General features: G+C 44.2%; 8 protein-coding genes across 8 annotated transcripts; 5 read left to right on the top strand and 3 right to left on the bottom strand.

Moving 5' to 3' along the window:
- The first annotated feature begins 8,002 nt into the window (after positions 1 to 8,002).
- On the top strand, positions 8,003 to 9,953 carry BP01DRAFT_329888 (phosphotransferase family protein). Its single transcript, XM_025573001.1, has 5 exons — positions 8,003 to 8,454; positions 8,507 to 8,718; positions 8,771 to 8,960; positions 8,998 to 9,590; positions 9,642 to 9,953. Exons 1-5 carry the CDS (start codon positions 8,143 to 8,145, stop codon positions 9,916 to 9,918), a joined length of 1,584 nt encoding a protein of 527 aa, XP_025426434.1. The 5' UTR covers positions 8,003 to 8,142; the 3' UTR covers positions 9,919 to 9,953.
- Positions 9,954 to 10,503: 550 nt separating this feature from the next.
- Positions 10,504 to 11,058, top strand: BP01DRAFT_409938 (uncharacterized protein; the record flags this gene model as incomplete). The annotated part of the gene is made up of 3 exons (XM_025578865.1): positions 10,504 to 10,672; positions 10,741 to 10,914; positions 10,986 to 11,058. Exons 1-3 carry the CDS (start codon positions 10,623 to 10,625, stop codon positions 11,056 to 11,058), a joined length of 297 nt encoding a protein of 98 aa, XP_025426435.1. The 5' UTR covers positions 10,504 to 10,622.
- Positions 11,059 to 11,223: 165 nt separating this feature from the next.
- On the bottom strand, positions 11,224 to 13,808 carry BP01DRAFT_395851 (uncharacterized protein; the record flags this gene model as incomplete). The annotated part of the gene is made up of 5 exons (XM_025578425.1): positions 11,224 to 11,574; positions 11,626 to 11,701; positions 11,753 to 12,032; positions 12,105 to 13,362; positions 13,419 to 13,808. The coding sequence occupies 5 exons, from the start codon at positions 13,806 to 13,808 to the stop codon at positions 11,494 to 11,496; spliced, it is 2,085 nt and encodes a 694-aa protein (XP_025426436.1). The 3' UTR covers positions 11,224 to 11,493.
- A 542-nt stretch (positions 13,809 to 14,350) lies between these two features.
- Positions 14,351 to 15,676, bottom strand: BP01DRAFT_361239 (FAD-dependent oxidoreductase). The gene has a single exon (XM_025576101.1). It carries the CDS (start codon positions 15,589 to 15,591, stop codon positions 14,386 to 14,388), a length of 1,206 nt encoding a protein of 401 aa, XP_025426437.1. The 5' UTR covers positions 15,592 to 15,676; the 3' UTR covers positions 14,351 to 14,385.
- Positions 15,677 to 16,911: 1,235 nt separating this feature from the next.
- Positions 16,912 to 18,152, top strand: BP01DRAFT_427067 (MBL fold metallo-hydrolase; the record flags this gene model as incomplete). The annotated part of the gene is made up of 3 exons (XM_025579829.1): positions 16,912 to 16,970; positions 17,028 to 17,634; positions 17,721 to 18,152. 3 exons carry the CDS (start codon positions 16,912 to 16,914, stop codon positions 18,150 to 18,152), a joined length of 1,098 nt encoding a protein of 365 aa, XP_025426438.1.
- A 502-nt stretch (positions 18,153 to 18,654) lies between these two features.
- On the top strand, positions 18,655 to 19,774 carry BP01DRAFT_361241 (putative short-chain dehydrogenases/reductase). Its single transcript, XM_025576102.1, has one exon. The coding sequence runs from the start codon at positions 18,767 to 18,769 to the stop codon at positions 19,562 to 19,564; it is 798 nt and encodes a 265-aa protein (XP_025426439.1). The 5' UTR covers positions 18,655 to 18,766; the 3' UTR covers positions 19,565 to 19,774.
- BP01DRAFT_361242 (uncharacterized protein) lies at positions 19,775 to 20,364 on the bottom strand. Its single transcript, XM_025576103.1, has one exon. The coding sequence runs from the start codon at positions 20,304 to 20,306 to the stop codon at positions 19,803 to 19,805; it is 504 nt and encodes a 167-aa protein (XP_025426440.1). The 5' UTR covers positions 20,307 to 20,364; the 3' UTR covers positions 19,775 to 19,802.
- Positions 20,365 to 21,061: 697 nt separating this feature from the next.
- BP01DRAFT_361243 (GNAT family N-acetyltransferase) lies at positions 21,062 to 22,127 on the top strand. Its single transcript, XM_025576104.1, has 2 exons — positions 21,062 to 21,604; positions 21,676 to 22,127. Exons 1-2 carry the CDS (start codon positions 21,106 to 21,108, stop codon positions 21,930 to 21,932), a joined length of 756 nt encoding a protein of 251 aa, XP_025426441.1. The 5' UTR covers positions 21,062 to 21,105; the 3' UTR covers positions 21,933 to 22,127.
- The last annotated feature ends 367 nt before the right edge of the window (positions 22,128 to 22,494 follow it).

Genomic DNA, 22,494 nt, shown 5'->3' on the forward strand with positions numbered 1-22,494 from the left:
ATATATAAACTTTTTAGATAGAAATAAGATTAAGAGGGAGTATAAAAGCTGCTGAATATCTATTATCCTCATAGGCGGTGCTGTTTAGATTAGGATTAATTACTATTATCTAATATAAGTACTAAATATGGCTTCTCAGCAAAACTGTCAGTTATTAAGTAAGGAATACTCTTCTAGTTACTCTGAGTTGCCTCTGACTTATTACGAATATACTATTTATTAGATCCTTTATATACTAAAGAGGCAGATAGTGCCCTGATATCTAGGTAGTATAATAAAATAGTATAATCTGATACTTGTCTTAAGAAGCCACTTGGTAACAAGAAATTCCTTATACTCATCTATAGATGTAAGAGGGGCTCATAAACCTTCTTCTCCAAGATAATAATTAGTTACTCTATTATATTCGAGTACAGTACTAACTTGCTCTAAAATTTACTAGAGCTATTAAATAATTTACTAAATCAGCTCTTTAGTATTAAGTATAATTCTTTTATAGTAGTTTCTAAAGTCTTTAAATAGCTAAGCCAGATATTACTGAACTATTTGTTTTATGATTATATCTTTTTTAATTTTTAGGCCTATAGTTCTAGTTACCTATTAAGACCCTCTTTATAATTATTAAAATTATACCGTAGATCTCTCTGCACTGATACTACTATTTATTAAACAGAGAGATATTATTTCTTAATAGTCTACTTACAGTTATTAACAAGTCAGAAAGAAAATATATTAGGAACTATACCTCCTTATCTTACCCTATACATATAATAAGATTATTCCTTAATTTAATAAGTTCTTTAGTAAGTTACTTTTATCTTATAATATATTTCTTAATCTGACTATATACTATAAAACCCTCAATAAGCTTACTAGAGCTTGAAATATCATTACAGATATTACTATAATTTCCTTGAAGTCGGTCCCAGCGTTGCTGGAAGCTAAGATTATAGATTATACTAATTTAGACTAGAAGATTATAGTACTCTACTTCAGTATTTATATACTCCTCTTCCAGAAATTAAACTATATCAAGAGAGGTCTTATAACTTATCTCTATTATTCAAGAATTAGTATTTTTAAGCTAAAGCTGTAGTTTACTAATTTTAGTATTTTACTTCTTGATATATTTTACTATTATCTAAGATATTAACTAGATATTAGTATCAAGTATACTGTAAGCTATATCAAACTGAAAATCTAGTCAACCAAAGTCTTAGTAAAGTATATAGATATTATATCTAATTCTTGTATCTCAACAATTCACCCTGAAGACCTTTAGATATTCAGCTAATTACTTAAGGAAATTTAATCAATATCTTAGAGATTATTATTCTAATCTATTTACTAATTCTCTTAAGCTCTTATAAAGCTTCTTCTATCTTACTTCTTATAAATTATGTCTGGGAGTCTATTTCAGTATTTTTAATAGTATCAAGAATATTATAAAGAAGGGTCTAGTTTCTCTATACTACTATTATCTTATTTCCAAATAATTAACTAATTTTAGTTGAAAAATCATTTAAAAGTATTATCTAGTAAGCTTGGAAGTTCTTAATTCAAGCTCCCACTTTCTTACTAATATCTAACACCTCTATAATAGATCCCTCCTATTCAGTCTAAGCCTTATTTATAGTATTATTTATCTAAGAGAGTTTTAAATATATCTTCTTCTTATTAGATTATAAACTTAGTAGCTAATATCTTAGTATAAGTAGCTCTTCTACCTTATACTGGAAGCCAGACTCTAAGGCTTAAATTCTCTGTTTTTACTCCTTATTAATAATCTATCTAGACTTAATTTCTTTAATTATATCTTTATATATCTTAGGAGTTATATAAATACTATTATAGTATCTTATTACTCTTAAATTATATTTTAGAGTCTTAATCTTAGAAGACAGCTCTAAGAGTAATATATCTTTCAGCACAGGAGTATTTATCTATAGTTTATTATAAATATTTTTGGCCTAAAATATATAGTCTAATATAGAGGCAGTCTCTTCCTGACTTAATTAATAAGAAGAAATAGTAGTAATTATACAAGTCCTGGTATTACCACCCAAGGAATCTTATAGTAATCTTATTAATTTTAATTCTCTATCTAATATCAGTATTTTCTCTTCTAAAAAACAAATATAGATATTATCTATATAGAATATATAAAGATCTATTAACCAAAGTATTAATAACTTATCTAAGTATTAATAAGCTTTTATTAATTTAACTGGCTTCAACAGCTCACTTATTTTCGGTACTACTATACTAAATATTCTTACTACCAGCTAGGTCTACTAGATTCAGCTTCCCACATGTAATAGACTCATCACTAGATCTTATAAGAATATTGATTGTAAAAATAGTATAACTTCAGAAACTTAGATTATTATATTTAATCACTACTACTTGTCGTTTCCAGCTAGTTATTTAAAGTAATTAAATATCAGCTGATAGAGAGTTAATATATAATTCTTATATTTCTTTTACTAATAAACTCCTGTTAGCGGTATTTCTTTTATTTTTAAATAGATAGAGTTTTGTATTCTCTTTATTTAAGAGAAGATTATATATAATCTTATTATATAACTTAATAAAAGAATACTTGATAGTAGTATCTGTTTCCTTAAGTCTATTAAATAGTATATAGAGGGTGTATGGAATAATCTCTATATTATTAGATAAAAGCCTAAATTCTTCTATCATGTCTCCAAATATTATATATATTTTATCTATTCTAGTTTATCCATATACAAAGATTATATAGTTATAGCCTAATAGAAGCTGTATTGCTTATCAGTATATATTATTAGAGATAGTATAGTATTAAGTCTTACTTTATCAACTATTAGCAAAATAGTATCTTTATAAACTATACACTGGTCAGCGGCTGATGAGAATACCTAGTCAAAGTTATAGATCTTATTAGAGGGAGAATCTATAGACACCTCTATAGTCTTCCTCTTAATACTATATATTTGTAGTATAACAGAATAATTATTAGTTATTTCCTGCTTATTGCGACTTCAATAGTATACTATTATATAGATTACTATTTAGTCATTAGGCTTATACTTTCTATTTTCTGAATTTTTTAGTATATATAAGTCTTTTACTTGACTGGTTTTCCAATTTTGTATCTTAGCTTACTGAGAAAATCTTACAGAGCCAGCTTATTCTTTCTTTTAATCTACCCTTCAGGTAGGATATCTAGACTAAGGAGTTATTATTTAAGAGTTAGTTTATAAAAAGAATAGTCTATATATTATAAATAAGTAGGGAAGAGAATAGAGGTTATTAGGATTTATAAAGAGTACTATACTTAAAGATGTATATATCTCCAGAAACCAGTATAACATCATATGATTTAGAACCACAGCTAACCTCAGAAGACTCTAGAGGCCTAACACAACATAATCTAAAGTACTTTTATTAAGGTACGGAAATCTGTATATACTATAGCAGAACAGCTTTTTTAGTAGATAGAAATATAAATCAAATTTTATACTTTGTTATTATAGTACAGTAGTCAAGAATAAAAGAAATATACATATACTCCAGTTGACCCTGTTGATTTTATTAGTAGAGTAGCGAGGTGGATCTATAAAGTAGTAAGCTCTTTCTTATATTATCTTCCTTATTAATAAACACGTAGAATATAAAGCTGTATACGCGTTAAAAAATATATAATACTGATTTTTATTAAAAATATCTTCTACACCTGAGTCTACTTCTTCTTATTTATCTAAGTTAATAAATTCAAAGTATCTTAATCGAGATAATTGTCTATAAGTTCTTACTCTTTGAAATACTGGATTTATATATTAATAAATTATAAATCAGCTTTAAATTAGTTACTGCTAAGTTTAGTATATATATCAAAGTAAACAAGCTACTCCTCGCAAGGCTAAAGATACTAAGTCAAAGCTTTCAGACAAAGAAGTTACTAAAGTTATTTAATAGATTTAAGTTCTAAATATACATACCGCTTACTATATTACTATATTATTACAGAACTTAAGCTTCCTATCAGAGTAACTGCTTTAATATATATTTTAAAAAAACAAGACTATTCATGTTGCAAGGCTCTTTAAAAACCACCTCTTTCATTATCTAATAAACAGGCGAGATTAAATATATGATTAATAGAATTAAATTCTTTAAACTAATAGAAACCTAGATTACTTTAGGCTTTTATAGACATATTTATATTATTCGCAAAGCTGGTGAAGAACTTGATAAAATATATCTCTATACAAACCTATCATATAAATATAGCTAAATGTTTTAGATATCTTTTTATAATACATACAACCAAAGGTCCATATCTTTTTTGGGAGAAAGAATAAGATAGTATCAACGCCAAATGCTATTCCAAGTGAATTATTCCAATTATCGATGGTTATATATGCTTGATTGATTGTGATGAATATATACAGCTTCAATTAATGCAAGATAACGCGCCTGGCTATGCAAGTAAGAGATAATTCAAGAACTATACAAACGCGGCATTTTTCCAATCACTTGGCCTGATTTTTCACCGGACCTGAATCCAATTAAGACTGTTTGGAATTGGATATAGAACTGGATTGAATAATTTTCTCCTTATGAAGAGTAGTTATTATATAATCAGCTATGTAAGGTTGTACGAGCTGCTTGGAATACTTTACCAGCTAATATCTTAGAGGAATTGATTGAAAGCATGCAGGTGAGGTGTGAGGCAGTTATTAATACTAAAGATAACCATACAAAGTATTAATCATTAGATAAATAATTATATACACGGTAGAATTCGAAGGATCTACTCTCTGAACTAACAAAATCAACAGGGTCAACCGGTAGTCAAGAATAAAAGGAATATATATTAATCTAGACCACAAGGTCGCGTGGTTAAATTATTAAATTTACCAAGCCCTGGTCTTCTCTTTTTCTCTCTTCTTCTCTTCTCCTCTTCTTACTAGCTGATTCTTCTTTACTTTCTTCTATAATATTATTAATCTATAAAGAAAGTCTCTACTCTTTACTAGTCTCGCTGCCAGCCCTGCCCTGTATTTTCATAGGACTTTCTGATTTTACTTAATAATTTCAGATTAGGCGTGTACTCGTGACTAGACTATAAAAGCTTTTACTACTTACTCTTATCTTATTATTAGTCTTAATCTAGTATATTATCCAAGTTAATGCTATCTCAAAGCCCATGTAGAGGCCGACTCGATTTATTAAGAATACTTTATTTATACCCAGTAAATACTAGAACGTGATTTTTAGCATAACCAAATCTTAAGATTAGTTCTGTTAAGTCGCCACAGTCATCTCACGCGAAGCTTAGTCTTAAGGGCTGATGAGAATAATAACTAGTCAAGGGCATTGTAAAAGAAGTTAGCCAGTGAGTAGCAGACCACGCACTGGGGGGAAGGACAACACAGCATACCACCTGCGAGGACAAGAACAAGCAAAGCTACCTTTCCTACCACTCTGGTTTCCCGCGAGCAGCGTTTACAGAGAGGAGGTTTTAATGGCGCTATCGCGAGAAGCAACACCCCTCCGCGAGGGGGAGGGGGCAGTTGTAAGGGTTAAACCAGCCCTTCTAACCATCGCAGATAGCTGCGAAGGGAAATCTATATAGTAGGCCTCAGGCATAAGTCATGTAATAGCTAAGCGAGCGGGCCGCGACCTCCCATTTAGGGGGTGGATAACTCGCGAACTAGGCAGATTAGCAACAATACCTTAAGGCAATAGATTGGCACCTTTGGCCTCGCAAGAGCTATTCTTTATCACGCTATTTCACCACCTTAGCCCTTATAATACCCCAAAGTAGATATAGAGATATTATCTGGATGATATATAATTATAGGATGACTATAAGAGTTGCTTGAGAGAATATAGTAATAGTACTAGAGATAGATAAGTCAGGAATCTTAGAGATTATATAAAAATATCTAAGAATTCTCATACACTATATACTAAACTAGCGCTAGCTTAGCACACACACTCAAAATAAATCCACATGAACTGACAAAATAGCTCTTCAGCTATTTCTTCTTGTTCTAAGGCACGTTTTGATCAGCATGATCCATCCGTCCCGCAACAATATTAATATATAAGAAATATTATACAACAAGTGATAAGGATAGATCTTTAAATTTAAGAAAGTTTAGGTTAATATTTCTATTCCTTAGAAAGATTCAAGATATATGATTCTTTTTCGAGTATTTATTTTAGTATCTTTTTAAGAAGTTTTAAAAGTTTAGCTTAATCTTAAGAAGTATTATTTAATATATTATATATATTCAGTCTTCTTCTGCTATGATTAGAATTCTGCAGCTATGAATTCGATGAGGGTCGAAAACAAAAGTATTCTAAGGGGAGACACGTTATTTAAGATAAGTAGTGGGTGTCAAGGTGCGGGCTGGCTAGCTGGCTTAATCACAGGCGAGGTGGTAGGACTAGCAGTTCTGGCTGGAGGTCTCTTAATACAAGTCTTCTGGATTCTATCTTCTAGCTACTCAGTCAAGCTATCCTCAGATTCATAGACAAGACGTAGCTCGAAGAGCTACAAGCAGAATCAGGAGCAGGAAGAAGGTTAACGGGGTTGTGGATCACGTGCAGGGCGGTCAAGGGGTAGGAAGAGTTAAGCAGGTTAAACAGGTCAGTTAGGTCGAACAGGGCGGGTAGGTCCTCTGGGGTTGCACTGTGACAGTGGGGCTAGAAATAATTAGATTATACAAGACTGAGAGGGGCTATATATAGAGCAGCTGTAATTAGAATAAAAGATTCTAACTCTATATAATATAATTTTTTATAATTCACCTAATATAAAATATAAATTATTTATTCCAGGTTCAGTATAATACTTGTAACATCTAAATTGAATTCTAGGAACTGATATATTACTGATCTTGATTTTATCAACTATTGTGTAAACAGCTGGTCAGAATATAAAAAGATAGAAGGGTACTTTTTTTCTAACTTAGCAAGACTAAAACTACTATTTATATAAAAGATTAATACTATTCTCCTGATAAGTAAATATCTAAATATTATTGAATTCGCTGTGTCCTGAAATATATACTTAAATCATATCTAAATAAATAGCTTCGCTCTAATTCTAGGTTTAAAATATTTAATCTTAATATATTATCTTGTGGACTCCAAATCTCTATACAGAATTAAGATAGAATAATTTTTATATTAACTTTATAAGACTTCTATTCTTTACTACTAGAATAGGGGAATAGAATTAATTATATGGCAGCTAGATCTAAAGTAGATAATCTCGAGTCAGTTTCATGACTCAGTAATTCCAGTATACTATTATAAACCAATTATTATTACTATATAAAAATAAAGTAGATAACAAAGTTTTAACAGGTGAGATTACTAAATATTATATAATCTGGGTGATTACTCACCTATTCTTAAAAGTCACTTACCCTAAGTCACCCCCGGTCGCGCGACCATAAAGCGGCCTCACCCGCTAGCTCACCTGAGCGGCACCCACCCGCCTTCTGGCCGCGTTCAAGCCACACGCCGGGAGGTTAGTAGTTGGGTGGGTGACCACCAGCGAATCCCTTCTGTTGTATGTTTTTGCTTACCTATTTCTTATTTAATCTAGTAAATAAGATGTTATTACTAGAGTGGCTAACAGCCAGGTCAGGTCAGGTTAATTGGAATTTTTATACCTGACCGCCAGGTTATAGTCAGGTTGGAAATTTTTATACCTAATCATAGTATAGTTAACAACTGGATAGTTAACTATCTTAACTATTCTTAATATTAAGATCTATCTTCCTGTGCGTAGTCTGAGATTGTTGATCCACTATTTCATGACCGTTAAAGCTTTTGTGGGTTTCGCGGTTGTAACGTGTTTGAGACGGGGGCTAAGTGGGGCTAGCGGGCGCGAACTAGTAGTAATGGAGATACCGCGATGAGGGGACTTGTAAATACTTAAAAGGCAGCGGCGACCTTCTCACATAACACAGATTATCACTATTGAAGCCAACAATGAAGTTATTTACTGCATCTGCGTGGAAGAACACTGTTTCTTCTAAGAGTTATCATCACTATAAAACGCACTTGGCTTCAAGAATACCAATTACCCCCTTCCCTCATCTCTTTGAAAAGTCTTACTGATTTCTGCATTTTATGAGCTCCGCAAGCATGCCACAGCCTGACGCGGATCTTTTCCGATATACAAATGGCCGTTGCCTATGGAATGAAGAGCAGCAACTGCGAGACCGATTTTCACCTTTCAATGTGCTTGAGCTGCAAAGAATCGCAGCGCAGAGTGTTGGAGCAGATACGTGCACTGCAATCAGAAAGCTGGCAGAAGGATCTTTCAATAAAACCTTCAGGCTTGAGATGGGTGATGGATTATCCGTGATTGTAAGAATACCCTATTCTATTGCTGGGCCTAGATACTACACTACAGCCTCTGAAGTCGCAACCATGGAGTTTGTAAGTACTGAACATGTTTTTTTCCGTATGATATCTCTAATAGAGAATCCAGGCCCGCACAATCCTCGGAATACCAACACCTCAAGTGTATGCTTGGAATGCAGATGTGAATAACTCTGTCGGTTCTGAGTATATCATCATGGAGGAAGCCCCCGGTACAAAGCTGGAAGATTTATGGGATAATTTTTCTCTCGAAGAGAAGATAGAGGTCATGAAGGACCTAGTCCAACTAGAGAAAAAAATGCTTCAAGCGCCACTAAATAAGTAATGTGTTCGCAGTCAAGTCTGGTCTTTTATCTTGCTAATAATGACTTAGCTATGGGAGTTTGTACTATGCTGGTGCTGATATAAGAGATGCCGTGCCAGCAGATACCTCTGCAGAAATATCTTCTGAGCTCAAAGACAAAATACGCCGTCGTTTTGTCATCGGTCCCATCGCAGAAAGACACTATTGGTCCAAAGAACGTGCAGAGATGGCGTTGGACCGAGGACCATGTTTATCCCCTGTTTCTCCTTGTCGATCTAACTAACATCTCGGAAGAGAAACAACCACAGGATTATGTGCTCTCCCTAGCTCACCGAGAAGAGGCATGGATTCAGCAGTACGCAACTCCAAGAGCCGAAGACGACCCGCTGGTAACATCAGCAACGCAAAATTCTCCTAGCAGCCACATTTCTCTGCTGCGGAAATATCGTAAAGTTGCTCCTTATTTACTTCCGAACAATCCTACCGTGGTTGCACCATACATATGGCATACCGATTTACACGCTGGAAATATTTTTGTCTGTGATAGTAAAATTTCGAGCATTATAGACTGGCAAGGGCTCTGGGCAGCACCATTGATCCTTCAAGCACGTCATCCAAGACTAGTTGAATATAGTGGTGAAGTCATCTTGAAAGCCCCGGAGAACTTCAAACAGCTTGATCCAGCGGTGAAGATTCGGATCAGAGGCCTCATAAGTAGCTCGATACTGCTCTACCTCTACGAAAAGCAGATTGCTAAAGAGCTTCCCCTTCTCGATAAAGTCCTTCGATTTGATCACGGTAGAACAAGGTGCAATCCAATTTTGTTCGTGGGCGACACATGGGATGACGAGCTTCTACCCTTGCGGGAATCTCTAATTAGGCTTGAGAGGTAAGCACGTCTCGGCAAATTCGGTATAGTGTTTCGCTAATAATACTTCAGATATTGGAATGAATTAGGGTTCGACATCCCATGTCCTATCCATTTCACTGAGGATGATCTTCGTGTTCATGCAGAGGAAAGTGACGGGTGGAATGATGTGCAGGATTTCTGGAATTCTGTCGCGAACGTAGTATCGAGGGATGGCTGGACCCCGCATCATCTATACAATGATGCCATTTCTCTGTTTACAGAGCTACGAGAAATTGGCCTAAAAGCTATGGTAGGGAAGGAGAGGGATGTATTTGACATCCAGACACAATGGGTCAAGAAGCATTAGCCCGACCATTTCTTAACGGCTACGATTGTTCCGACCCCCGGGCTGAAACTCAATTATTGACGCTCATATATATGATCTGAGCACATTTATAATACAAGCTTACCATCGCATCACTAGTGCGTCTTCAGATCATGGGGCTTTTAAACATGTTTCTTGGTACAAGGTTATGACATCATTCGGAGCAGCTTAGAAGCACTACTTTGGAAGTAGTATAATGCTAGTATTACCATGACAACACGTTGAATATGGATAGAAGTGCCGCGGCATATGTACCGGCTCATTCAGCACGAGCCGATATAATACCTCGACACCGTGCCATCTGAAAATAAAGGCATCCTCTGTCGATGCGATAATCATCTGCCAGATAGCGTTCAACGCAACCGCTGCTGAGGCGGAGGCTCCTACGACCCCCCGGGTCATCGCTACCGCAGTGCCTATGCCTCCGGTGGCGGCTTCAGCAACATCTACCCAATCCCTGAGTATCAATCGCAAGCGGTTGCCGAGTCAGTGCTTACTTACCTCTACCCCTGGGGTCCCTCCACCAACCCTCCAACTAACCCACGCAATGCACAGATACTTCAAGAACCACAACCCCCTCTACCCCTACTACAAGGGCGGCGCCAACATAGGTAAAGAACGGTGGCCTCTACAACCGCCTCGGACGCGGATACCCCGACGTCGCCGCGAACGGCGATAATATCGCCATGTACAAGGCCGGCCAGTATATCCTCGAGGGCGGCACGAGTGCGAGTAGGTTTTCGCCAGCGATACACCCAACCTTCCCCCTGTGAAGTTAATCAAACTGGGACTGATTCACAACAGGTACCCCGATATCGCCTCGGTGATCAACCGTATCATCGAGAAACGCATCGCTGCTGGAAAGGGGGCGGTGGGTTTCTTGAACCCCGTGCTTTACAGGCATGCCGATGTGTTGAATGATATTACTAATAAGACCAATCCTGGCTGTGGGACTGATGGGTTTGCCACGGCTGCTGGGTAGGTTTTCTCTTGTTTATAATATTTTTTTTCTTTGAGTAAGCCGGAGCTGACTTCAGTCTGGTCTGCAGATGGGATCCGGTAACGGGCCTGGGCACGCCGAATTTCCCGAAATTGTTGAATTTGTTTTTGAGTTTGCCCTGAGGGATGCACGCGTTGGAGGCTGTGCAGGTTGTGCAGGATGTGTCTCTGATGCATCTTCTGAATTGTAGAGGGGAGAAAGGATTTGGATTACTTCTTCTATACACCCGAAAAGAGACGGGAATTATGCTAGTGACTTAGGAAGAACACATATCGCAATCCTAGATACCGGCAGCTAATCAGATATGATCCGTTCATAGAGTCAGATCTGTAGAGACCTGTATGCTATGTTCCACGGCAGAAGGAGAATCGAGTCGGCTGTAAGATTATCGACTCATCATCACTCAGAAAGCGTGCAGAGATAATGGCGGCGAGGCAAGTGGATACCCTGAGGCGTTGGGTCCGCACTGAGTCTCCCTGTCGGAAGTGGCCCAGTTATTCCTGCCATATGTACTTCCCCGCTCGTATAACTATTCTGAAAGACGGATGCCATTTGCCTCACTGGAAGAATGAAGAGGGATCTTGGAGAAAAAAATCGACCGAAAAGTCATCTTCGCCGAATCCAGGGGTATCAGGGAGCTGGCCAACAGTATTAGCTAACGGTGACTGCGCATGGCCATGTTGACATACCCCAAATCCCAAAGCCTCGGTGACATCGTTTAGCGTGGCAGCGAGTGGCTGTGCACCCGACGCCAATTGTGTCTCACTGTTGCCTGCATGAGTGACGAAATGGTGATAGGAAAAGAAGGAGACATACACAGGATACGTAGGCTGATCGGCTGCTAGTAAGGAAGCGCGGGCTTCTTGTAAAAAGGTGCAGACTATAGTCGCTCGATGCGCGGCTTCCTTGTCACTGACCACTCTGGTTTCGGGAGACAATTTGGCTTTGACTAGACCAATGATCATGCTCAGGACGTAATACTCATTGAGTCCATGCATTGTCCTTTTTATTCTCCTTTCGAGAATGCTGAGCACCTGCTCGAGGGCGTCTAGGAGATGTTGCGAGACTCCGAGATTTGTGATCATCGAGATGGCTTCTTCTCAACGGTCAGACAATTTGCGTGTTCAACCACCCTGTTCACAGAGCGTAGGGAGGGGGGTTCACTCACCACCAGGACCATAAGAGAGGTAGATCTCATGACAGATATTCAAGGCCGCAACCATCAGCCCAGTCCGGCAAGCATGTCTCTCCAGAATTTCATCCACGATGAGCTTCCTATAACACTCCACAATCGTCGTACTGGCCTCTAGACGAGCACGACGACATATCGACGACTGGAAAGAGTCCGGCGACTGGCAAGTGAACTTCGTATACAGCAGGAGGGAGTACTGGCACAAGTAGATCTTGAGCATGGTTCTCAAATACATTGCTGTTCTCCGCCGAGGGAGATCTGATCCTGTGGTGTTCCACTCAGGAATATCGCGGATCGCTTTGTACAAACCCTCCCCAAGTTCTTGGACTCGCTCAAATCCGATGTCTCCATCACATCCATTGACATACGTACAGATGGCACATCTGGTAGGCATAGACTGCCAGAAGGCATTTTGGAACGAGCAATCCGTGAGGGTGTCAAGTGGCGTGGCCGACTGTGGATCATCGGGGGTTTCAAGGACCTCGCCGTCATCGACGTGCAGAGGCATTCGTGTCGAAAAATCCCCTGGTCGGATGGTCGGAGGCATCCCCCTTTCTAAAGCGGCTTGCATGTCTAGCTCGACGATTGTGATCCACAGCCTACGTCGCATCTCTTGATCGTAAGGAGCGATCCGAGCTGCCGCATTGACTTCGCGGTGGTAGCCCGCTGCCATTGCCATTCGAACCAGTGCGCCCGTACTGGTCCAGAAAGAGCTCCCCTGCATATAGTTCGCTCGCTTGGCAATCAGTAGCAAGCAGTGACTCGCAATGACCTGGGGTGAATGTGGGACATGGTGGTGGGAAGAAGTGAGCCATGACTCTGCGGCCTCAATCCACTGCGTTGTGAGGGTATAGATTGATGCTTCGCTCCACGCTGCGAGACAGGTATCAGGATGAAGACTTGCACCGGTCGCAAGTATCAGTAGAAGCTGTATGAGGAAAATAGGCGCGCTTGACAACGGATCGTTCCAGTGGCGATCATACTCGGCCAGGAAAACCGATCGATCCAGCGCGCGATGCATAGTCTCGAACCGGTCAAGGTAATTCTGCACCAAAGCGTCTGCCACTGGCTTGGTTGGCAGCAGAGATTCCAGGGACGATGCGCCGACAGAGTTCGTGCCGAGTCGATTGTGGCTGATGCTCTCACCCTGGGGCGGATATACTTGGTCTCGAGCGATGTTGATCATTTGGTTCTTAGCTTTCACTCCGCCGATGTAAGATCGGAGCTCCGGAAACTATCCGTTCAAGCTCAATATTCATTGCTACTGTCACCAGCCGGATGAGTACTTACCTGCTGATAGAAGTTCATGTGATAGCTATAGCCATAGAATTGGACGACACCCTTTCTCCGGCGCAGATGGGTGATCTCCCCCGCGCCACCCGGGGATGGCCGAGAGACCTCTTGCGACTCATCCTGTAAGGACGCATTAAACCCAGGTGAGTCTGTTGTAGTGTCGAGATGAACCACAGTGTTGCTAACGCGTCCTTGAGGGGCCGAGTTCCCGCGATAGGTGCATTGATGCGCAAGTCCGGCCTTCACGCAGCGGCTACACGATGGGAACTCCTTGCCACACTTCAGCTTGCGCTGATAGCACTGCAGGCAAGCGAGAGGGGGTCGTCGCTTCCTGACTCCGGACTGGTTCTGGACCGTTCGAAGGGGTCCTGTTCGGTGTGGATCCATCGTTTGAAGCGAGGCTGGGTGTTGTTTGTGCGTAAGATCGATCGACTCGGACAATTCGGACTTTTCTGCGCTGGAACGTAGAACTGCTTAGCTAATCCCGCTTATCCACAGTCGTGGCTTTTTATGCACTTCGGCATTTCTTCCACGGCCTATATTTATTTACTGAACGATGTTGTTGGAGAAGTCATGCTCCGGTAGCATATCCCGTTAATTGGGATATATCTTCCTGACAGTAAGATATTTCAATGTTCCTTCTAGGTCTGTCTTGTCTAGAGAGGTTATCTACTGATAGAACTCACGTGGAATGTGTATTGTGTATTCAAACCTGTCGCTGTGAATACTAGCATTGAATCTTGCTATCATGAGGTTCGCTGTCCACAACCCGATCAACATCAATTGTTGGGCATATCTGGGAACCCTCTTTGATCACGAGGCAAGTTTTCTACGCAATTTCTCCATTTTACAGTGATTCTGTGCGTCTATCTGGTCACTGATCATATTCAATGCCATTCAGCCAAAGGAGACAGGTCAAATAATTATACCTCTACTACAAGACCCGTGGATACGTTGTATCTCCCTACAAAGCTTTTGTTTCACCTCGTGCCAACAGCTTTCCAGCAGCAAACCAAACATCCATCGCCTTCGCCATCGCCTCGACATACGCTCTCGGCGAATCATCCGCCATGGCCTTCACAAGAAGGTCTTGCGACATCTCATTCGTGACATCAGCCCTGCACGAAGCCACGACCTTGACCTCGTAGTCACGCACCGCCTGATCCAGATCACCCGGATTCGCAACGATCGCCCGGGCGATATCCAACGCATCCAGCATCGCCAAATTGGCCCCCTCGCCCGCAAACCATGACATAACATGCAAAGCATCTTCAATCAACGTGAAACCCTTCCGATGCGGATACCGTAGCCCCGGAGGCATACGGTACTGTGCCCGGGGGGTCAGAACCGGATCCACACTACGGATCACTTCCTTCAACCGCGGATCCCAGGTCGAGAAGAAGGTATCAATCAGGAACCCGGTCATCTTTGCGCAATCCCACCAGTCGAAGGAGGGATCACTCCAGGCCCATTTCTCCTCCACGCGCAGACAGGGGTAGACGCGCAAGCTCCCGTCCCCGTTGCGCTGCATGAAAATGCCGCTGCCCTCGGACAGACAGAAGAATGTCCCACGACCCACGAAATCCGCCAGGTGAGGGAACTGTTCATCGAGGTTGGAAATGCGGCAGTCAATCACCGTCAACCCAGTGTAGGCCGGTTGCATGGAGGTCAGCAACGGGCGGACTTTCGACCGTGTCCCGTCGGCGCCGACGACGAGGTCTGTCAGGACACTGTCCTGGCCGTCTTGGAAAGTCAGCTGGATCTGCCCATTACTCTGCGGGGTGATCTCCGACACCGAATAGCCCCAGCGGATGTTCCTGGGGTCGAGAGAATCGATTAAGATCTTGCGCAGCATCGACCGGTCAATCTCTGGACGACCGTCGGCGTTCGCGGGCGCCTGGTGGAATAACCATGTTGCTGCGGTCTTGTCTCCGAAGCGGTAGTCTTGGTCGTGGTAGCGAGCATACTGCTGGAAGTCTTCCCAAAGACCCGCCTCGCGGAGGGCAAGCTGGCCGGAGTCCGGGTGGAGATCCAATGATCCGCCCTGGAATCGCGAGCTGGAGGATGTTTCACGCTCGAAGATGGTGAAAGGAACGGAATATTTCTGCAAAATGGCTGCAAGCGTGAGGCCTGATGGACCTGCACCGATGATAGCAAGGTGCTGCGGCATTGTGCTGTTGACTTGTCTTATGCGATGGGTAATCAATGTTGGGGTAAATTCGAGTGAGATGGTTGGGCTGTGTTATTTTTCCAAGTCGGAGATGAACACTTTCACCTTCTTCTTATATAGATCAAGCAGCATCTTCACCATGGAGTACTATACACCAACAGCTCGCTTGTGGTTCGGCTTTTTCCAATACTCCGAGCAGATGTCCGAATACCGCTCGGCAAATTCGATGACTCCCCCTTCGCACGGTGACATTGTGGCAGTCATTCGCTAGTTAGAAGATCAGATCAGGTACTGGGAAAAGAGAGATCGAGAAGAGCCTGAACCCGCACAGACCAGACGTCTAAAGCAGACTCACTACAAACAAGCCAAGCTCGGAACATACAGTGACTTTGCTCTCGAATGTGAAGGGGACAACCTTCTCCGTGCATCAAGTGATTGTCTGTCCCTAGACAAGAGTACTTGCAGTAGCCTGCAAAGCCAGCTTCCAGGCAAGCATTTCTCTCTGATGAGGTGCACTCGCAACCTAAGTTGACAGCGCATAGGATAGGAAGGATGACCGGTATCTGTCACTTATGGTTGTATATCTTTACACGGGGAACTATACCCTAGCGCAGGATGCCGGGGAGTACCCGGAGGATGGTCTTGCTGGATTGACTTGACTCGTGGAGTGGGCATAGTACGTGTTCTTCGATGACGCTGCAGATGCTCCTGCCAGTCGAGCAAACGCTGGTATGCATATATTGCAGACTAATGCCCGACCGGAATCCTTTTCCTGCTCTGGAGGCCATGGCTTGCCGGTACAGAGCCAATAGTAATGCGGAGATCGTGTTGGAAATCTCTTAAAGGTACTGGAAGACGAGGAAGATGTTCGTTGGGACAAATGCCAAGTGAACCTAGGGAGTAAAATTGGGGAATGGGAATTTGGGGATTTGGGGTAACTTATTGGGGAATCATGACTCAGCTAGAATGATGAGCTCACCTCACATTTCATGCCTCAGGCATCAAGCCATTTCCCCCATGGTCCCTGGACCCTCGCTGGTACAAACCCTAAAAGGTAGATTATGTTCAACTCTTCCTGAGATATGAGTACTTGGATGTAGCAGTTTAAGAATGGACATTGACAACCTAGCAATATTTTGACCTTGATGAGACAGATTAGTGGGTCCACCCCAATTCTCCCCAATCCATCTCGGACGCCGCAAAGATGATGTAATGGTAGTAGTCATTAAAGGTGTAGTTTAGAAAACATGTTCCATCAAATGCATTGTCCCATCTAATCGCTAGAAACATATCGGACTGATTCACAAATCCAACGGCATCATGCCATTAGTCGATCTACCTCAGTCTTCAGACACGGTCGAAGTCTTCCTCATCGACTCGTAAGTGGTTTCTGCCACCGTGTGCGCGGCTCAGATAGCTAAAAAGACAACATACAGAGGCGCTCGTCTGGACCTCCCCGCACAACAGTTCCTGATTCCCGAGATCCAAGGCTACGACCGCATGGCAGTGCCGTCGTATTGCTTTCTCATCACGCACCCATCCGGCCAGCGCCTCTTATTCGACCTGTCTTTGCGATCGGACTTTCACAATCTTGCACCCGTGTTTGCCGAGCCCTGCACCAACCCCTCGAGCAAAGACTGGAAGATCTCCTCCCCGCGCAACGTCTCGGATATCCTAGTCGAGAACGACGTGGCCCTCGACGAGATCAAGGCCATCATCTGGTCGCACTACCACTTCGACCACACCGGCGACCCATCGTTATTCCCCAGCTCCACCGATCTGGTCGTCGGACCCGGCTTCATAAACAAATGCACGCCCGGATGGCCCGCGCAACCCGATTCCCCCGTCAAGTCAGATGACTGGAAGGGGCGCACGCTTCGTGAACTGCAATTCGACCAGCCGACGCTACAGATTGGGGGCTTTCCCGCAATTGACTGGTTCGGCGATGGGAGCTTCTACCTCCTGCATACTCCAGGGCACACAGCAGACCACATGGGAGGGCTGGCACGCGTGCAGCCGGATTCCTTCGTTCTCATGGGGGCGGTAAGTCTCATCGAGATCATGACGCTTTGCTATCCCCGCCAGCCACACACGGGGAAACCCAGCCCTAACCAACTACTGAGCAACAGGACTTCGCCCACCACCCCGGCGAGTTCCGTCCTTCAGAGCATAACCCGATTCCAGCGAGCATCTCACCCTCCCTACTGCCATCGCATCCCCGATTCGGGAGCGTCTGCCCAGGCCACATCTTCCACCCGCTGGGCTGCCACCCGGGCAAAAATGACCGTCCATTCTTCGAGTCCGCCGCAGAATTCTGCCATGATTCAGACGAGTATCTGCAAACCGTCAAGGGATTGACCGAATTCGACGCCGATGAGCGGGTTCTGGTACTAACGGCTCATGACCACAGTCTCTTGCCCATTTTCACGGGCGCGGAGGATCGGGATGCCGGCTGGTTCTTCCCGCACCGGACTTTGAATGGCTGGCGGGAGGCGAGGCTCGGGGAGCGGGGAATGTGGCGGTTCCTGGGTGATTTCCGAGATGCGATTGGTGAGAGGTGATGGTATGCGTTTTGCTTGAGTTGTACCGTGACTGAGGGGGATTGAGGGGGGCTGGTTCGGCAGACTCACGCAGAAATCACTTAACCAAGATCAATATTCTGGCGATCATCCCTACTCGGAGTATATAAGCTTTGTGAAGGTGGATGAAGTATCTAGACTTGTAGCGTCTGACCTTATCGTACTTATCCGGGAAGCTTCAAAGTCTCCAGGAGATGCGGTTCGTTGCAAAGAGCGCAATAACTTATACATTGGCCGGGTGGGCCTCAATGTTGCAACGCTACGTATGTTGTGCAAGTAGAAGTTCAAAACAGACTCTGACGTAGCAATGGCCGAAATCACACCGTGGAATTGACTCCCGACACGTCTGGAACCGGGAGACAGCGATCCCCAAATCCCATAGAATTGGGGGATCTTTTCCGCCAAGCCATCCCGGAACCCCAACCGACGCCACTCTGCGGCGTCATAAACACCACACCACTTTTCTTCCCGGACTGGAGAACGCATTCAAGCCAGCTCTCCTTCTCTTGAACTAATTCATCAAGCAACCTCCAATCCGCCATCAAGAATCAACCCTCCCACATTAATTAGCCCACGATCATCAGATACTGTACAAAATGTCCGACTTATCCTTCAACTGCGCCCTCGTCACCGGCGGCGGCGGCGGCCTCGGCAAAGCAATCGCCCGCTACCTCCTCAGCCAGGGCAAGAAAGTGATCATCGCCGGCCGCACCGAGCAGACCCTGCAGCAAACCGCCCGAGAGATCGGGGCGACCGACTACTTCGTGCTCGACACCGGCCTCGTCGCCCAGATCCCGAAGTTCATCCGCAACCTCACACAAAAATATCCCGAGGTGGACTGTCTTGTCAACAATGCCGGCGTACAGCGCCCTCTCGACATCGTGCACGACACACCCGCCGACTTTCTCACCAAAGCAGACCAAGAGATCAACATCAACATCCGGGGGCCCATGCACCTCACGCTGGGCCTGCTGGAGCACTTCCGGACGCACCCGCACGGCGCGACCATCATGAACGTCTCGTCTGTGCTGGGGTTTGTGCCCTTCTCCGTCATCAACCCCGTGTATAACGGCACCAAGGCGTGGTTGCACTTCTGGTCGATGACGCTGCGCACGCAGCTGGAGAAGGCCGGCTACGAGAAGATCCGCGTGGTGGAGATCGTGCCCCCGTCGGTGGGCACGGATCTGCACCGCGACCGGTCGGATCCGGACGATAATAAGAAACACAAAAATCCGAATGCGCTGTCGGTGGAGGAGTTTATGGAGTTTTTTGTCGCGGGGGTGGAGCGTGGGGAGAGCGTTATTGCGCCGGGGATGAGTCGAGAGCTGGTGGATGCGTGGTATAGGGAGTTTGGGCCGGTGTATGAGAAGTTTGCGGGGGATCATCAAAAATGATTCGAGTCCAGTTGTCTATTGTCTATTAATAAGAAGGACGCATGGTGTAAGTTATAGAGTCTATGAATGTGAGATCGGTGGGTCAGAGTAACGATGCTTGTTAACATGATACAACAACATAAATGAATCGCTGGAGCACTCATTGTCAGAGTGACGCCTTCCAGGATACTACCATCATGGCAATCCTCATCATACTCCTCCAGCCCTCCCCTTCCTCCCCATCATGACCGGCCCCTGGCTAATATCCCCCGACTCGAGGACCTCCATCCCCAGCCGACTCTCGTAAGAGGCTTGGCTCTTCGCAACCGAGGTCCGCAACATGAACCACCGCAAGTGCGGCAACGGACGGACTACCTTCGTCCACACAGTCGATCAGCCAGCCCCCAAGTCCATGGCCTTGATACTCCGGTAGCACGTAGAGATCGGTCAGGTATGCGAAGGTGACGCCGTCAGTGATCAGCCGCGCGAACCCTATCTGCTCGACATGGGCTGCGTCGGGCTTCTGAAGTGCGGCATCATGGTGGTCGCCGTCTTGGAATGGAGGAGCATTGACTTGGTAAAGACCGAAGCAGAATGAGTTTTCGATCAGGCTGCGCAACACTTCCTCCGGAACAGGATTGGCCCAGTAAAGACAGTCCTGTGCGAAGGCGTGGTTGATTGCCGTGGGAGATAAGAGATTCTTATCGGTGGAGATGAGGAACCGCTCTTTGACCCATTGTTTAGGGTCAGTGGGTAAAGACATGATTGGAAGGAAACGATGGTGAGGAGGTGCTCAAGTCAGTCGTGTTTGTGTGTTTCGTCAAGGAGATCGTTATATCAGTTGGTTACTATTATACTGTAAACCCTTGCGGGGTTGGTGTTTGTTGACTCATTCCAATGGGTGACGCTAAGTTGGAACTGGTATAGATTATATCGCCAAGCCCTTCAATATTGCCCTACTCCGTTATACACAACGAGAGACCCTTCATCCTTCTTGGCGTTGCCAGAAGAGCAGTATATAGTACCCCAAAGTACTTTGAGCAAGCTTATCCCTTCCTGGAGCGGATCAGGTCCCCCGCACCACTCAGTCTCTCTGGATCAAGGATGAGCCAAGACTACAATGCACCCTGCGGTAGATGGAATTTGCCGAATCATGGCTATTGCATGGAGTTATCCTATCAATCGAGTTCACGTGCGGCAAGCATTGCGGCCCGTGTCGCTCTCCCTCGGCATTCCGTTGTCTCTACCTTAGTCCGGAAAGTCCACGATCATACTGCAGCTAGTAACAAAGTAGAATAAAGTCTAATGGAAGCTTGTATCTTACGGGTTAGAGTATCTCTGGTTTCTTTGCGTGTACAGTGAGAGATCGCGCTGGGAGAGCGGCATCGGCATCGGCATCGGAATGACTCACGGACACTAATTCGAGGCAGTGCACGAGCAGGGCCTCACATAAGCAATTAATCAAGTGAGATATAAATAAGCATTCACGACCGCTGTCAGAATTCTGGGAAGTCGTTTTTGAGAATAGACAGAAAGTTACATTCCATTCTCATCTGCCCACAATGCCTGTTCTGTACAACCCCCAAACGCAAGAGCCGTACCTGCGTCTCCCGGCTCCCCTGAGACAAATCATCATCACGCCCCACCGACCGCATCAACTCGAAGAGACCATCGCCGCCAAACTCCCTCTCCTCAATGATCCACGCATCTACCTGAACCTAACCGGCTCTCCATTTCCGTATCTTCGCGAGCACGCGGAGGCATGGATGAACACCCAAATCGCTGCTGCAGAGCCAGTTCTGCAGGCCCTGCGCACTGAATTCGAGACCTCGGTTCAGGGGCAACGATACTTTGGCTTGTGTCCGTTCACAGTCATTCGGGAAGTTACAGAAGAAGATCCTGAGACTGGTCATCCGCTGAAAGATACTCTGATCGGGGACATTGGAATTGCACGCTACCAGTTCTACGAGTACCGCCAAGGTAGCGCGGAGCGAGCCGAGGCGCAGCGGCTGAATGGGGACTTACCGGCGGGAGACGAAAGAATTGTATGGGCGATTGGCAGTAAGCAAACCTCTGTCCTTCCTTGTCTTTCCCTTGAGAAGAAGCGCGTCTCTGATTATACGTCCTTGCAGATTTTCTGGCACCTTCTTATCACGGCCGCGGGATAATGAGTCTGGCCCTGCGCACGCTGATCCAGGACTGGGGGGTGCCGCGGATGAATGTGAAGCATCTCAAGGCCGCGGCGTTTGAGGAAAACATCGGTAGCATTCGTGTCTTCGAGAAGAATAATTTCGAAGTCACGCAGACACTGAAAGATTGGGAGCCCTATCCAGAGAATAGAGGTGGGGGGTGGAAGTCGCTGGTGCTCGTTAGCTGGCGGGGACTCTGACCATCATTGCGTTTGCTTTTTCGAGCGTGATTTGCGAGCGTTATCATTGAGAATTTTTTTACATGGTAGTCGTCCTATGCGACTTGATGTTTGCCTACATACGTCTTGGTCCTGCCCAGTGAGCATACCGTACTACGTTCAATGTCTACTTGGAGTTTCCTCGCTTTCGCTTGGAAACCCAGCCGTATGCCTCAGGCTTCACATATGGCGAGCCACGATATCTACTGGACAAGGGACGCCGACGACTCCACCGCGATGGGATCGGAAATTTGCCTCATGGCCAGATCAAACCCTGTTCTGGAACCCTGGCATGATAGGTGACCCCACGCGGACCTCGTATCGACGGAGATAGCGGGTAGCGGGAGGATTAGCCCTAAGCGGACGGGACTTCGAGAGATAATCGTCTACGTCAGTCCTCTTTGTTCGAATAACCACTCTCGTATTCGTGACACGCAAGGTGACAAGAGTGTTGCAACAAAACTAGATAGGAGAGATGTTTCACTATATTTATATGATGGCCCGCGTGAAGGGACCTGACTAGGGAAAACTCGTAATTACTTCT

Source organism: Aspergillus saccharolyticus (genome assembly GCF_003184585.1).
Source record: "Aspergillus saccharolyticus JOP 1030-1 unplaced genomic scaffold BP01scaffold_68, whole genome shotgun sequence".
NCBI lineage: Eukaryota > Fungi > Ascomycota > Eurotiomycetes > Eurotiales > Aspergillaceae > Aspergillus > Aspergillus saccharolyticus.

Excerpts from the sequence above, each read along its gene's own strand:
- BP01DRAFT_329888 (XM_025573001.1), top strand. The coding sequence starts at position 8,143 with ATGAGCTCCGCAAGCATGCCACAGCCTGACGCGGATCTTTTCCGATAT. Across the intron at positions 8,455-8,506 it reads AAGTCGCAACCATGGAGTTT|GCCCGCACAATCCTCGGAAT; the intron begins GTAAGTACTGAA and ends TAGAGAATCCAG. Across the intron at positions 9,591-9,641 it reads TCTCTAATTAGGCTTGAGAG|ATATTGGAATGAATTAGGGT; the intron begins GTAAGCACGTCT and ends ATAATACTTCAG.
- BP01DRAFT_361239 (XM_025576101.1), bottom strand. The coding sequence starts at position 15,591 with ATGCCGCAGCACCTTGCTATCATCGGTGCAGGTCCATCAGGCCTCACG.
- BP01DRAFT_361241 (XM_025576102.1), top strand. The coding sequence starts at position 18,767 with ATGTCCGACTTATCCTTCAACTGCGCCCTCGTCACCGGCGGCGGCGGC.
- BP01DRAFT_361242 (XM_025576103.1), bottom strand. The coding sequence starts at position 20,306 with ATGTCTTTACCCACTGACCCTAAACAATGGGTCAAAGAGCGGTTCCTC.
- BP01DRAFT_361243 (XM_025576104.1), top strand. The coding sequence starts at position 21,106 with ATGCCTGTTCTGTACAACCCCCAAACGCAAGAGCCGTACCTGCGTCTC. Across the intron at positions 21,605-21,675 it reads AATTGTATGGGCGATTGGCA|ATTTTCTGGCACCTTCTTAT; the intron begins GTAAGCAAACCT and ends ACGTCCTTGCAG.